General features: G+C 39.3%; 1 protein-coding gene across 6 annotated transcripts in view; it reads left to right on the top strand.

The window, feature by feature from the left end:
* The window catches only part of DNM3 (dynamin 3), a gene marked incomplete at both ends in the record, with an annotated part of 577972 nt that overhangs the window by 213768 nt on the left and 348826 nt on the right, over positions 1-15378 (top strand). For all 6 annotated transcript variants that reach the window (XM_082834657.1, XM_082834656.1, XM_082834654.1 and 3 more), the window contains 3 exons: positions 7954-8089; positions 10592-10659; positions 14194-14332. In XM_082834657.1, the coding sequence (XP_082690783.1) occupies positions 7954-8089; positions 10592-10659; positions 14194-14332 (343 nt within the window). The remainder of the gene's footprint in view (positions 1-7953; positions 8090-10591; positions 10660-14193; positions 14333-15378) is intronic.

Genomic DNA, 15378 nt, shown 5'->3' with positions numbered 1-15378 from the left:
TGCTCCGCGGCATGTGGGATCTTCCCGGACCGGGGCACGAACCTGTGTCCCCTGCATCGGCAGGCGGACTCTCAACCACTGCACCACCAGGGAAGCCCGGAGTTATTTTTTAATAGATACCGAATCTCACTTTAGGAAGGTGAAAAAGTTCTGGAGATGGATGGTGGTGATAGTTTCACAACAATGTGAATGTACTTAATGCCACTGAAATATACACCTACAAATAATAAAAATGGTAAATGTTATGTATATTTTACAAAAACAAACAAACAAACCAAAAATCCCTCCAAAGCAGAAACCTGATCTTCTCAATCCTCTCCTTAGGATCTTTTAATGATTTCTGTTTACAGTCAGCATGGGCTGCAAGGCCCTGCATGACCTGGCTGGTGTTTACTTTGCCAACCTCATTTTGGGAAGGAAGAAAGGGAGGTAGGGAGGGATAAAGGGAGGAATCAGAGCTGAGATTCAATCCAGGTCTCATGACTCTCAATGATATAGTCTGTCTACTGTAATTACCTGCCTCCTATATTTGTAAGTTAAACTTTATCAGCTAATTAACACCTTAGATCAAATAATTTAGCAATTGTTTTCCAATGTGATAGCTTGCTGAGAATCCAGTCCTTACCTACATAATATGATAACTTTTTCATGAAGAAAGATATCCTGAGCAGGTGGCACTGGAAAATAAAAGCAGAGTGGGGAACTGCAGTCAGTTCTGATTTGTTCTAACTGGGGAAGCAGGGAAAGCTTTACAGAGGAAGGGCTATTAGAAGTCAGCAAAGCTTCAAGAAGTAGAATTTCCATGGGTAAAGGATGGTAAAAAGGACACTGAAGGCAGAGGACAGCCAGAGCAAAAACAAGGAAAAATGCATGAGTGGAGAATGTCTGGGAACAGTCAGGTGGATGGAAGGGTGGAGCAGATGTAGTGTAGACTGGAGGGGTGGGAGATGAAGCTGGGGAGGCACTTCAGGACCTAAAAGGGAGAAGGGAACTCAAAGCCATGATAAGGAAACTGAACTTTAAAAAGAAAAGGAGAGTGAGTCACTGCAGTGTAGAATCAGAGCCAAGGAACCCCAGGAGTTTTTGGTGGAGAGAAAGGGAAAGGGCAATGTCATGGGCCAAGTACTTGCACCTGAGCATGTGGGGACTTAGGATGGGGAAAGCAGAAAGATGGGGAAGAAAGAGGAAGGTTTCTTCCGGATCTATTCTCAGACAGGGAAATTAAGAGGAGGGGACCAGAGACAGGCACTAGACAATTGTGGTACTGTTTGATGAACTCTAAAGAGTGTAGTTGGCACAGGAAACTATATTAAATATCTTGTGATAAACCATAATAGAAAAGAATATGAAAACGAATGTGTATATATGTATAACTGAATCACTTTGCTGTACAGCAGAAATTAACACAACATTGTAACTCAACTATACTTCAATAGAATAATTTTTTTAAAAAAGAGTGTAGTTCAAACCTGGAATCAAGAGACCTTAATGAAAAAAGTAACAGAGGTGGGTGGATCCTAGAGTGTTTTTTGTTGTTGTTGTTTGTTGTTGTTTTAGAAATTTCATGTAATGTCTGAAACATTTATATTAACATATTTCCATACAAATAATCCCAAGAAAGTTTAGTATTAGTTGTTCTGTTTGTTTGTTTTGTTTGTTTATACTGCAGGTTCTTATTAGTCATCAATTTTATACACATCAGTGTGTACATGTCAATCCCAATCGCCCAATTCAGCACACCACCATCCCCACCCCACTGCGGTTTTCCCCCCTTGGTGTCCATACATTTGTTCTCTACATCTGTGTCTCAACTTCTACCCTGCAAACCGGTTCATCTGTACCATTTTTCTAGGTTCCACATACATGCATTAATATATAATATTTGTTTTTCTCTTTCTGACTTACTTCACTCTGTATGACAGTCTCTAGATCCATCCACGTCTCAACAAATGACTCAGTTTTGTTCCTTTTTATGTCTGAGTAATACTCCACTGTATATATGTACCACAACTTCCTTATCTATTCATCTGTCGATGGGCATTTAGGTTGCTTCCACGACCCAGCTATTGTAAATAGTGCTGTAATGAACATTGGGGTGCATGTGTCTTTTTGAATTATGGTTTTCTCTGGGTATATGCCCAGTAGTGGGATTGCTGGGTCATATGGTAATCCTATTTTTAGATTTTTAAGGAACCTCCGTACTGTTCTCCATAGTGGCTGTATCCATTTACATTCCCACCAACAGTGCAAGAGGGTTCCCTTTTCTCCACACCCTCTCCAGCATTTGTTGTTTGTAGATTTTCTGATGATGCCCATTCTAACTGGTGTGAGGTGATACCTCATTGTAGTTTTGATTTGCATTTTTCTAATAATTAGTGATGCTGAGAAGCTTTTCATGTGCCTCTTGGCCATCTGTATGTCTTCTTTGGAGAAATGTCTATTTAGGTCTTCTGCCCATTTTTGGATTTGGATTTTTTTTTTTTAATATTGAGCTGCATGAGCTGTTTATATATTTTGGAGATTAATCCTTTGTCTGTTGATTCGTTTGCGAATACTTTCTCCCATTCTGAGGGTTGTCTTTTTGTCTTGTTTATGGTTTCCTTTGCTGTGCAAGAGCTTTGAAGTTTCATTAGGTCCCATTTGTTTATTTTTGTTTTTATTTCCATTACCCTAAGAGGTGGATCAAAAAAGATCTTGCTATGATTTACATCAAAGAGTGTTCTTCCTATGTTTTCCTCAAACATTTTTATAGTGTCTGGACTTACATTTAGGTCTCGAATCCATTTTGAGTTTATTTTTGTGTATGGTGTTAAGGAGTGTTCTAATTTCATTCTTTTATATGTAGCTGTCCAGTTTTCCCAGCACCACTTATTGAAGAGACTGTCTTTTCTCCATTGTATATCTTTGCCCCCTTTGTCATAGATTAGTTGACCATAGGTGCGTGGGTATATCTCTGGGCTTTCTATCCTGTTCCATTGATCTATATTTCTGTTTTTGTGCCAGTACCATATTGTCTTGATTACTGTAGCTTTGTAGTATAGTTTGAAGTCAGGGAGCCTGATTCCTCCAGCTCCGTTTTTTCCCCTCAAGACTGCTTGTGCTATTTGGGGTCTTTTGTGTCTCCATACAAATTTTGAGATGATTTGTTCTAGTTCTGTAAAAAAATGCCATTGGTAATTTGATAGGGATTGCATTGACTCTGTAGATTGCTTTGGGTAGTATAGTCATTTTCATAATATTGATTCTTCCAATCCAAGAACATGGTATATCTCTCCATCTGTTGGTATCATGTTTAATTTCTTTCAGCAGTGTCTTATAGTTTTCTGCATACAGGTCTTTTGTCTCCCTAAGTAGGTTTATTCCTAAGTATTTTATTCATTTTGTTGCAACGGTAAATGGGAGTGTTTCCATAATTTCTCTTTCAGATTTTTCATCATTAGTGTATAGGAATGCAAGAGACTTCTGTGCATTAATTTTGTATCCTGCAACTTTACCAAATTCATTGATTAGCTCTAGTAGTTTTCTGGTGGCATTTTTAGGATTCTCTATGTATAGTATCATGTCATCTGCAAACAGTGAGAGTTTTACTTTTTCTTTTCCAATTTGTATTCCTTTTATTTCTTTTTCTTCTCTGGTTGCCGTGGCTAGGACTTCCAAAACTATGTTGAATGGTGGTGAGAGTGGACATCCTTGTCTTGTTCCTGATCTTAGAAGAAATGCTTTCATTTTTCACCACTGAGAATGATGTTTCCTGTGGGTTTGTCATATGTGGCCTTTATTATATTGAGGTAGGTTCCCTCTATGCCCACTTTCTGGAGAGTTTTTATCATAAATGGGTGTTGAATTTCGTCAAAAGCTTTTTCTGCATCTATTGAGATGATCATATGGTTTTTATTCTTCTGTTTGTTAATATGGTGTATCACATTGATTGATTTGCGTATATTGAAGAATCATTGTATTCCTGGGATAAATCCCACTTGATCATGGTGTATGATCCTTTCCATGTGTTGTTGTATTCTGTTTGCTAGTATTTTGTTGAGGATTTTTTTTTTCTGTGGTACGGGGGCCTCTCACTGTTGAAGCCTCTCCCATTGCGGAGCACAGGCTCTGGACGCGCAGGCTCAGTGGCCATGGATCACGGGCCTAGCCACTCTGCGGCATGTTGGATCTTCCCGGACTGGGGCACGAACCTGTGTCCCCTGCATTGCCAGGCTGACTCTCAACCACTGCACCACCAGGGAAGCCCTTGTTGAGGATTTTTGCATCTATATTCATTAGTGATATTGGTCTGTAATTTTCTTTTTTTGTAGTATCTTTGTCTGGTTTTGGTGTCAGGGTGATGGTGGCCTCAGAGAATGAGTTTGGGAGTGTTCCTTCCTCTTCTGTATTTTGGAAGAGTTTGGGAAGGATGGGTGTTAGCTCTTCTCAAAATGTTTGATAAAATTTACCTGTGAAGCCATCTGGTCCTGGACTTCTCTTTGTTGGAAGATTTTTAATCACAGTTTCAATTTCATTACTTGTGATTGGTCTGTTCATATTTTCTGTTTCTTCTTGGTTCAGTCTTGGAAGGTTATACCTTTCTAAGAATTTGTCCATTTCTTCCAGGTTGTCCATTTTATTGGCATAGAGTTGCTTGTAGTATTCTCTTAGGATGCTTTGTATTTCTGTGGTGTCTGTTGTAACTTCTCCTTTTTCATTTCTAATTTTATTGATCTGAATACTCTCCCTCTTTTTCTTGATGAGTCTGGTTAATGGTTTCTCAATTTTGTTTATCTTCTCAAAGAACCAGCCTTTAGTTTTATTGATTTTTGCTATTGTTTTCTTTATTTCTATTTCATGTATTTCTGCTCTGATGTTTATGATTTGATTCCTTCTGCTAACTTTAGGTTTTGTTTGTTCTTCTTTCTGTAGTTCCTTTAGGTGTAAGTTTAGATTGTTTACTTGAGATTTTTCTTGTTTCTTGAGGTAGGCTTGTATAGCTATAAACTTCCCTCTTAGAACTGCTTTTGCTGCATCCCATAGGTTTTGGATCGTCGTGTGTTCATTGTCATTTGTCTCTAGGTAGTTTTTGATTTCCTCTTTGATTTCTTCAGTGATCTCTTGGTTATTTAGTAATGTATTCTTTAGCCTCCATGTGCTTGTGTTTTTTACGTGTTTTTCCCTGTAATTCATTTCTAATCTCATAGTGTTGTGGTCAGAAAAGATGCTTGATATGATTTCAGTTTTCTTAAATTTACTGAGGATTGATTTGTGACCTAAGACATGATCTATCCTGGAGAATGTCCCGTGCGCACTTGAGAAGAAAGTGTAATCTGCTGTTTTTGGGTGGAATGTCCTATATATACAAATGAATCTATCTGGTCTATTTTGTCATTTAAATCTTGTGTTTCCTTATTAATTTTATGTCTGGATGATCTGTCCATTGGTGTAAGTGAGGTGTTAAAGTCCCCCACTATTATTGTGTTAGTGTCGATTTCCTCTTTTATAGCTGTTAGCAGTTGCCTTATGTATTGAGGTGCTCCTATGTTGGGGGCATATATATTTATAATTGTTATATCTTCTTCTTGGATTGATCCCTTGATCATTATGTAGTGTCCTTCCTTGTCTCTTGTAACATTCTTTATTTTAAAGTCTATGTTATCTGATATGAGTATAGCTACTCCAGCTTTCTTTTGATTTCCATTTGCATAGAATAGCTTTTTCCATCCCTTCACTTACAGTCTGTATGTGTCCCTAGGTCTGAAGTGAGTCTCTTGTAGACAGCATATATATATGGATCTTGTTTTTGTATCCATTCAGCAAGCCTGTGTGTTTTCGGTGGAGCATTTAATCCATTCACGTTTAAGGTAATTATCCATATGTATTTTCCTATGACCATTTTCTTAATTGTTTTGGTTTGTTTTTGTAGATCCTTTTCTTCTCTTATATTTCCTACTTAGAGAAGTTCCATTAGCATTTGTTGTAAAGCCAGTTTGGTGGTGCTGAATTCTCTTAGCCTTTGCTTGTCTGTAAAGCTTTTGATTTCCCCATCGAATCTGAGTGAGATCCTTGCCGGGTAGAGTAATCTTGGCTGTACGTTCTTCCTTTTCATCACTTTAAGTATATCATGCCACTCCCTTCTGGCTTGTAGAGCTTCTGCTGAGAAATCAGCTGTTAACCTTACGGGAGTTCCCTTGTATGTTATTTGTCGTTTTTCCCTTGCTGCTTCCAATAATTTTTCTTTGTCTTTAATTTTTGTCAATTTGATTACTATGTGTCTCAGTGTGTTTCTCCTTTGGTTTATCCTGTATGGGACTCGCTGCGCTTCCTGGACTTGTGTGGCTATTTCCTTTCCCATGTTAGGGAAGTTTTTGACTGTAATCTCTTCACATATTTTCTTGGGTCCTTCCTCTCTCTGTTCTCCTTCTGGGACCCCTATAATGCAAATGTTGTTGTGTTTAATGTTGTCCCAGAGGTCTCTTAGTCTGTCTTCATTTCTTTTCTTCCTTTTTTCTTTATTCTGTTTCACAGCAGTGAGTTCCACCATTCTGTCTTCCAGGTCACTTATCCGTTCTTCTGCCTCAGTTAGTCTCTATTGATTCCTTCTAGTGTATTTTTCATTTCAGTTATTGTATTGTTCATCTCTGTTTGTTTGTTCTTTCATTCTTCTAGGTCTTTGTTAAACATTTCTTGCATCTTCTCGATCTTTGCCTCCATTCTTTCTCCAAGGTCCTGGATCATCTTCACTATCATTATTCTGAATTCTTTTTATGGAAGGTTGCCTATCTCCACTTCATTTAGTTGTTTTTCTGTGGTTTTATCTTGTTCCTTCCTCTGGTACATAGCCCTCTGCCTCTTCATCTTGTCTATCTTTCTGTGAATGTGTTTTTTGTTCCACAGGCTGCAGGACTGTAGTTCTTCTTGCTTCTCCTCTCTGCCCTCTGGTGGATGAGGCTATCTAAGAGACTTGATGGGAGGGACTGGTGGTGGGTAGAGCTGGCTGTTGCTCTGGTGGGCAGAGCTCAGTAAAACTTTAATCCACTTGTCTGCTGATGGTTGGGGCTTGGTTTCCTCCCTGTTAGTTGTTTGGCCTGAGGCAACCCAACACTGGAGCCTACCTGGGCTCTTTGGTGGGGTTAATGACAGACTCTGGGAGGGCTCACACCAAGGAGTCCTTCTGAGAACTTCTGCTGCCAGTGTTCTTGTCCCCACAGTGAGCCATAGCCACCCCCCACCTCTGCAAGAGACCCCTCCAACATTAGCAGGTAGGTCTGGTTCAGTCTCCCCTGGGGTCAGTGCTCCTTCCCCTGGGCCCCGGTGCGCACAGTACTTTGTGTTTGCCCTCCAAGAGTGGAGTCTCTGTTTCCCCCAGTCCTGTCAAAGTCCTGCAGTCAATTCCCACTAGGCTTCAAAGTCTGATTCTCTAGGAATTCCTCCTCCTGTTGCTGGACCCCCAGGTTGGGAAGCCTGATGTGGGGCTCAGAACCTTCACTCCAGTGGGTGGACTTCTGTGGTATAAATGTTCTCCAGTGTGTGAGTCACCCACCCAGCCGTTATGGTATTTGATTTTACTGTGATTGTGCCCCTCCTACCGTCTCCTTGTGACTTTTCCTTGTCTTTGGATGGTGGGGTATGTTTTCAGCTGAGTTCCAGTGTCTTCCTGTCGATGATTGTCCAGCAGCTAGTTGTGATTCTGGTGTTCTCGCAAGAGGGAGTGAGAGCACATCCTTCTACTCCGCCATCTTGGTTCCTTACTTTTAAAATATATATTTTAAATTAAATGTCTGAAATAAATCTTAGTAACGTGTATTTCATATAGTTACATTTTGAGTAATGAATAGAGTGTAATGTTAATTCTGCCAGTAGGTGCCGCTAAGAACACCAGGAAAAGAATTGCTAACCATAGCAAATTAAAATGAAAAATGCGAAACCTTGTAACTTTAACTTGAATTTATTTCTCTTTCACAATTATAGGATGGTTCAGCAATTCGCTGTGGACTTTGAGAAGAGAATTGAAGGGTCAGGGGATCAAGTAGATACCCTGGAGCTCTCAGGGGGTGCTAAAATCAATCGTATTTTCCATGAACGTTTTCCTTTTGAGATAGTAAAGGTTTGTACCAAATGTTATTTTTCCTTTTGTTTCATTTCATTTCTGTATTCTGTTCTACATAACTTTTCATCAAATGTTACATGAGTGGTAAGTGGTTTTCTTTAAACAAAGGCTCCATACTCAGGTAATGAGATTTAGGAGAGAAGTTATTTTCTTACTGATGGTTCTGATTTTATTTAATGGGATCTAATGATATTTCAATAATTCAACAATGACTAATTGGTTTATTTGTTGTCTAGTTAATTTAAAAATATTTCTTGAGTACCTATTGTGTACCAGTGGTCTACATGCCAGGGATCAAGACAGAGATACTGTCTGGTGGGAAAAGACAGAAAATTAACAAATAAAAAAGGAAAAAAGTATCAAGTATTATTATGTAACATAATATGAGAGAAAGGGGAGTTGCATAAGCCACTTTTTTTTTGGTCAAGCATAAGAGCTAACATTTATTTAAAATTTTTTTATGGAATATCAATTTATTGGATTATATAAGATGAAAAAAATTAAAGACTAATAATCAGAAACTGTTTACATAAGAACGTAATTAAAAAAGTAGAATATAAGTGTAAGCACATTGGAATTAACATTTTGTGAAAAATACAAATGATAAAACTTGGTAGATAACTCAGGCACTACCAGGAAACAATTATCCGTAGTTCCCCATTGGCTAAGCCAGTTTTGATGGAATATTCAGACAAGGTCTCTCTGACTACGGGGCCTTTAAAGCATGACCTGAATGGCATGAAGAGGCCACCTGTAAGTATCTGGAAGAAGAAGGTTGTTCAAGGCAGGAAGCCAAGGACAAAGCCCTAGAACAAGCACCTGTACAGCAGGTGAGGAACAGCTGAGGCTGGGGTAGAGCTGATGAATGGGTTGGGGGGGAAGAAAATGAATTCAGAGGAAGGAAGTGCCCAGTTTACACAGGGCTTTCTGTGTTGCTGTGAAGTGTTTACATTTAACAATGGAAAGTTAAGGGAGAGTTTTAAGGATTTGGCTGGTGATTTTAAAAGAACACTGTGTGGATTGGATTGTTAAGGGGCAAGAGTGGACTGAGGGAGACAAGGTGAGTTAAACAGTAGGGCCAGAGCAGGGGTGGATCCATTTTCTGTGGGGCCTGAAGCCTATACAATTTTGGGGAAGGAGAAGAATACAAAATTATAAACACAGACACGCGTCTTGGAAGGAGCTTATGCAAGGGAGAAGTCCTGAAACTTAAGCTTCTTTAGCTTTATAGTAAAAATGCCTCAGAAGAGAGGCTTGAGAGAAGTGGATGGATTTGTGATTTTGGAGGTAGAGTCATTGGGGGTTGGATTGATATGGGAGATGCAAAAAAGAGAAGATTCAAGATGACTCTCAAGGTTTTGGCTGGCACAATTGAGCAAGTGTTAGTGCCCATCAGATGAGGGGAACTGAGGAATAGTTCAGTGTGGAAGTATGAATCAAGAGTTTTGTTTTGGTTATGTTCAGTTTGAAATGCCCAATAGGCAGCTAGGTAGTTTTAGGGACCATGTTACTTGCCTCACATACAGAGGCGGGTGCTTATTTCTTGATGTGGGAGGCAGATGGGTAAATAGACAATTTCATTAAAATGTACTAGGTAAAGTGACAAACTTCACCACAGGGTGCTATGGAAACAAGGCCCACGGACATGAATCCCAGCCTGACTGTGTAAAGGAGCCTGGCTTCTGAGCTGACTTAAGAAGGATGAGCAGCTAGTTAAGCAGGAAGAGGTGGGATTAGTCGAGGGAGAGGTTGTTCCAGACAGAAAGGGAGGAATGGTAAAGGCTGAGCTGTGGAACTAAAGCAGTTCATTGCTTTATGGCATAAAGTGTGAGGGGGAAAACGGACAGATAATGAGGCTGGAGAGGCCAAATCTCAAAAGTTAGGGGCTGAATCAAATGTCCTCTTGATGTCCCTTCCAGGTCTAAGCTCTATGACACTTTGATCCTACTTCCAAGTAAATTTAAGATACCTAGAACTTATGGGAAATTTTTATACAGTATTCTATCCTGTGTTGAATTGGCAAAATATTATTAATTTCCTCTTTTAAGGAGGCTTTGAACTCAGGTGGTTAAAATGGCCAGGGAGAAAAGACAGCCATTGTTAATCTCAGCACAGCTGGACTGCTATTGTACGTCAGGTGACACTCTTATTTATGCATTCATATATGAATACATTTACTATATTCAGCAAAAGAATGAAGAATTATATATTCAAATGAATAGCCAGATTTATGTCCAGAAGTCATCCTTTATGCACAGCACTCCTTATCTATAATTGAGTTAAAATCCGCTACACTAAAACTCCCAGAAATCCCTGATGTTCTGTGTGTGTTGCCTTGAACTTTATATAAAGAGATGTTTTGACCATCTGGGTTTAGGTTAGGAAAGACATGAGTCTTTATTAATAATGGAGTCAAGTTATTCTCATTTTTTAATATTCAACGATATTATTATTCAAAGGAATTAAGTGTCATAACTGTGGCTCATTTTGCATCTGCAGATGGAGTTCAATGAGAAAGAACTGCGAAGAGAAATAAGCTATGCAATCAAAAACATACATGGTATCAGGCAAGTGCTTCACATTTTCCTTGTCTTCAGTTCAAGCTACTAAAAACAGTTAATGTTAATGAATGGCTAGTGAAGTAGCCTTTTCATCATCTGAGCAGAGTAGAATATAGAGGTGGGAGTAAGAAATAGGAAATCCTTGTTTGGATTCAATGGTAATTTCTAGTATTGGCATACTGTCTGTTTACAATTAAAAAAACAAAAACCCTTTCTGCCCTCACAGCACTGTGCTCTGAACAATCGGAGATTTACTGATGAACAAGACCTTGTTCTTCAGGGCTCTGTATTTCAGGGACAGAGGCCAGACTTGCTCATAAGTGATCATTACTTACACAGAGACCAAATAGATTAATTTTGGCTGGATTTATGGAGCAAGATTGGGAAAGATTAATGAAGGTGGTTGCTTTAGAGTCACACCTTGCCTGTTTTGAGAACAAGAATGATTTCAGCAAGCACAGGTGTCTGTGTGGATACATGTGCTTGTGTGTGTGTGTGTGTGTGTGTGTGTCCGTTTGTGTGTGTATGGGGTAGGTGGCAATGCAATGAAGTGTGAGAGGAGGGAGGTTGTTGAGGCTGGAGGAGAAAAGAGGGGGCTTAAAGTGGAGGGAGTAATGTGAGCAAAGGCATGGAGGTGGCAAAAGGCAGCACGTATTTGTGGAGCAGGAAGCCATGCATTTGGACTGGAGTTAGGAATGTAGACAGGAGAGCGGAGGGACATGAGGCTGGGAGGAGAACTTGTACCTGAATTCACCCTTGTATGAAGTGGGATTATTTTCATTTACTTTCATTACAGAAATAAATGATAAAAAATAAATGAATTGATAAAAATAATTGATTAAAAAATGGATTTAAAACACACATTTCTTGAGTTCATGTATAGAGGGCTAAATACAATGTAATGGAGCATATGTTAAATTGAGGCATCCTGAATTCAAGGTAAGAAAACAGGTTGCCTACTTCATGATCATCTTACATGAAGGAGGGATCCCCAGTCCATTGGCCGGTTGTATCTCAGCTTTTGCAATAGGGCCAACTTTAGACTATTTTGGAAACAGAGGCTGAGAGAGCAAAACTTGACCCTGAGTGTGCATGTGATGGGTGATTTTCCAAAGGAGTTATGACATTTGAAGTATCTATCCTTACAAAATTAGAAAATCTCCTCTACAAGTCTCAAATAGTATGGGCAAATATGCATTCACAAAGTGAAAAGGAGACAACATCTATAACCACATCCAATGTTTTTTTCTTAACCTTCAACAGGGTTTCTAGTTCCCTATTAATTCTATTCCCTGTCCGTCATATCCAGAATACATTTGGTACAGAAACTAGGTCTTGCTCTTTAGCTGGGCAGAGCTAATATGTGAACATACAGATCTGATAAATGCAGTGGAACCAAATTACGTTTTGTGGGGGGGGTGGGTCATAAAGTATTTTACTTAATCAAATACAGTAGTTTTACTTGGCTTTTAAAACTCCTTACCAGTTACATTTTCCTTGAATGTAACTGCAAAAGCTCAGTAATTCAGGATTGTAGATTTCTGATTTACATGCATACCAACAGAAGCGATTGGTTGTTACTATTATTCTGGAGTTCATTTGCCTATAAGACGATAAGAAGTGCACAATGTCCTGAGTATAAGACATATTAATGGTGTGATTATTTATGCCCTTAAATACACTTAATTTGACGAGTTTTGTTCCCAACTGATTCTGTTAGATATTTGAATAATAGAAAGCATCTTTGCCCACTGGGGACCCACCTTATGGTCCTTCTTCATTCTGCTAACACTGAGTGCCAATGATGAGCAAGGGATCCCTCCTTGTGGGGAAAACAAAGATAAAGACAATAACGACTCTCCCTACCAGTGTAGTAACAGGACTAAAATATGTGCTCAGACTACTGTAGTGCAAAGTAGGACGCTGGGATTCAGAGAAGGAAGACCTAGTCAGCGGCAGGACTGGAGGAGGCGAGCTGTAGGAAGTGGTTATTTTTGGTCTGGTCTTTGAAGCACAGGTGGGATTTGGACAGGCTGAAATTGTGGGAAAGGTGAAATGAACATCATACATGAAGGAAAAGACATAAAATGTTAGTATGAATATGTTTGTGGAAAGGCAAATGGTCTGGTTTGGCTGAAACATAGCGTGCATGAAAGGAAGGAGGAAAATAACCTCAAAGGAAGATTAGGGACAGACGGGGGAAAATTTTTAACGTCAGACTAAACAATGTGGATTGTATTCTGTATCCAAAGTGGAGAAATTACAATTACAATATAATATGATTACTACAGTACAATTAGAAATGGAGGTGGGCACAGGGTGCTAAGTAAATAAGAAGGGACATAGAATAAGGCTGCTAAAATGGAAGTGTTAAAGAAATCTCCCAGGGCTTCCCTGGTAGCGCAGTGGTTGAGAGTCCGCCTGCCGATGCAGGGGACACGGGTTCGTGCCCGGGTTCGGGAAGATCCCACGTGCTGCGGAGCGACTGGGCCCGTGAGCCATGGCCGCTGAGCCTGCGCATCCGGAGCCTGTGCTCAACAACGGGAGAGGCCACAACAGTGAGAGGCCCGTGTACCGCAAAAAAAAAAAAAAAGAAAAAAAAGAGAATTCTCCCAAAAGAGGTACCATAAGACTGAGTGTTTCAGGAAGAGAAGGTAACCAAATAAGGGGGAGGGAGGAGGGTCTAGGATGGGGAGGATCAACCACCAACATCTGGAGCCTGCACGTCTTTGGGCATGGCATATGTCAGGGCTCAGGATCCCTCTTATTGTAGCTTTTCTCCATTGACCTTTTGTTTAAATATGAGTAATCATTTTTTACTTTTTTATGAAACACGCACACATGCATACACATACCTGCTTTCCTGAGCTTCTGTACAGCATGAGAAAAGCATTGTTATGACATCAATTTGAATTAATTCCATCCAAATGAAAAGATACTTGCTACTTTGGTTATTGTTTGTCATTTTTGTAAATTCGCAATTTAGGCATTCTGGGCTCTAAGCTAGTTCCACTTAACTGCCTTCCTTTTCCTTCAGCACCCCAGGACCTCAAACTGGGAACCACTGAGCTCACTATAATACAGCTCTCCTGGAAAGAATGTGTTGTGTAGTCCAGGAATGCTACTATTTCAGTGTTCAGAAAGTGAAGATAATTTTCTACTCCATGAAGGAGAAGAGAGGATTGCTTTTGGAATACTTTAGAAATAGAAATGTAAATTTAGGACACCATTTCTGTTGTAGCATTCCTTTGTATTGCTGTGAACCAGTGAGTTGAGACAAATGACAGTTAAATATTCAGGGTCACATTATGAGCCTTGAAAACATTTTGGGAACTGTTTTTAGGTAATGTTAATCATCTATAGAATGTATTAAGGATATTATTACAAATGATACTGTGGATAGAATAAATCACTATGTAACTTTTAAACTAGGCTTTTTGCATGCTTCAAGTAGCATGTCAATTAAAACATTTTTAAAAAGAGTATTGAATATCATTCAATTTAAAATATCTAATGTGCTGCTTGCTTTCTTATGTTCAGGACAGGGTTGTTTACTCCAGACATGGCATTCGAAGCAATAGTCAAAAAGCAAATTGTAAAGCTGAAAGGGCCTTCCTTGAAGAGTGTAGATCTGGTAATACAAGAATTAATCAACACTGTCAAGAAGTGTACCAAAAAAGTAAGTTTGAATTATGTAACTTTGCAACCAGTAACTACTTGGTTTACCCATCTTTCCTACCCTGCTACATACCTCTCTTTCCCTGACTCTCCACTTTGTCATAGAAGGTTGTGTGTTTGCTCAAGGGGAAGGATTGTGAAAAGTACTGAATGGGAATTGCTTTCATGATATATGGGCATATTGACTTCTATCACCCCATTCCAAATAGGGTTGTTGTCTTAATCAGGTAAACATCACTTTAGAACAATTAAGTGAATGCCCTAAACCAGTTTTTCCTGTGATGCATGGATGGGAGTAATTGTTAGGGGAAAGGAATCAGTGATATTGTTTGTAACAAAAAGGTAATTCTTCTAAATTTTAAATGAATTCCACTTGAACCTGGATGTTCTGGGAAGGGGCACTGTGGTATAGTAGTTAAGAGCCCAGCCTCTGAGGTCCAGTTATCTAGATTCAAATCCTGGCTCTGCTATTTACTTGCTGTCTGACCTTGAGCATCATACTTAATCTTTATATTTTTGTTAATTTCTGTGTAAAATGGAGATGATGATGATGATGATAATGATGATGATATCACCTCAGTGAGGATTAAACAAGATGATGCCTGAAACCCATGAGGCACTTAACACATTGATTAAACATAGTAAGTGCTCAGAAATGGTGGTTAATCTATAAATGGCCATTTTTAGTAGCACCCAATATTCCCTACCTTGTAATATTTATTGTAATATTTATTGATGGAGAGTAGTGGGCAAGAGACTTCCCAATCTGGGGGCTCTTCACTGAGAAACATGGAGGAATTGTGCTGGATTCCATCCATTCCATAGGGACATGAAAGGGGTACCCTGTATTGGAAAATATAAGAAGGGAATTACTGATGGTGTTAGGATAGGGTAGGCCTAGCCCTATGGCAGTTACTATTGTTACTTTGATTATTTCTTGAAAGTATAGATACTTCCGATTTTGTTAGTTTTGTTACCCTTCCCTTTCTGTATGGTTACTATGAGTAACATTCCTGAAAAACCAGTGAGAAGAAAGAGAGAATGAGT

The sequence above is a fragment of the Leucopleurus acutus genome (assembly GCF_964270905.1).
Source record: "Leucopleurus acutus genome assembly, chromosome: 2".
In the NCBI taxonomy this organism is placed as follows: Eukaryota; Metazoa; Chordata; class Mammalia; order Artiodactyla; family Delphinidae; genus Leucopleurus; species Leucopleurus acutus.
This window is presented reverse-complemented; position numbering and strand designations above follow the sequence as displayed.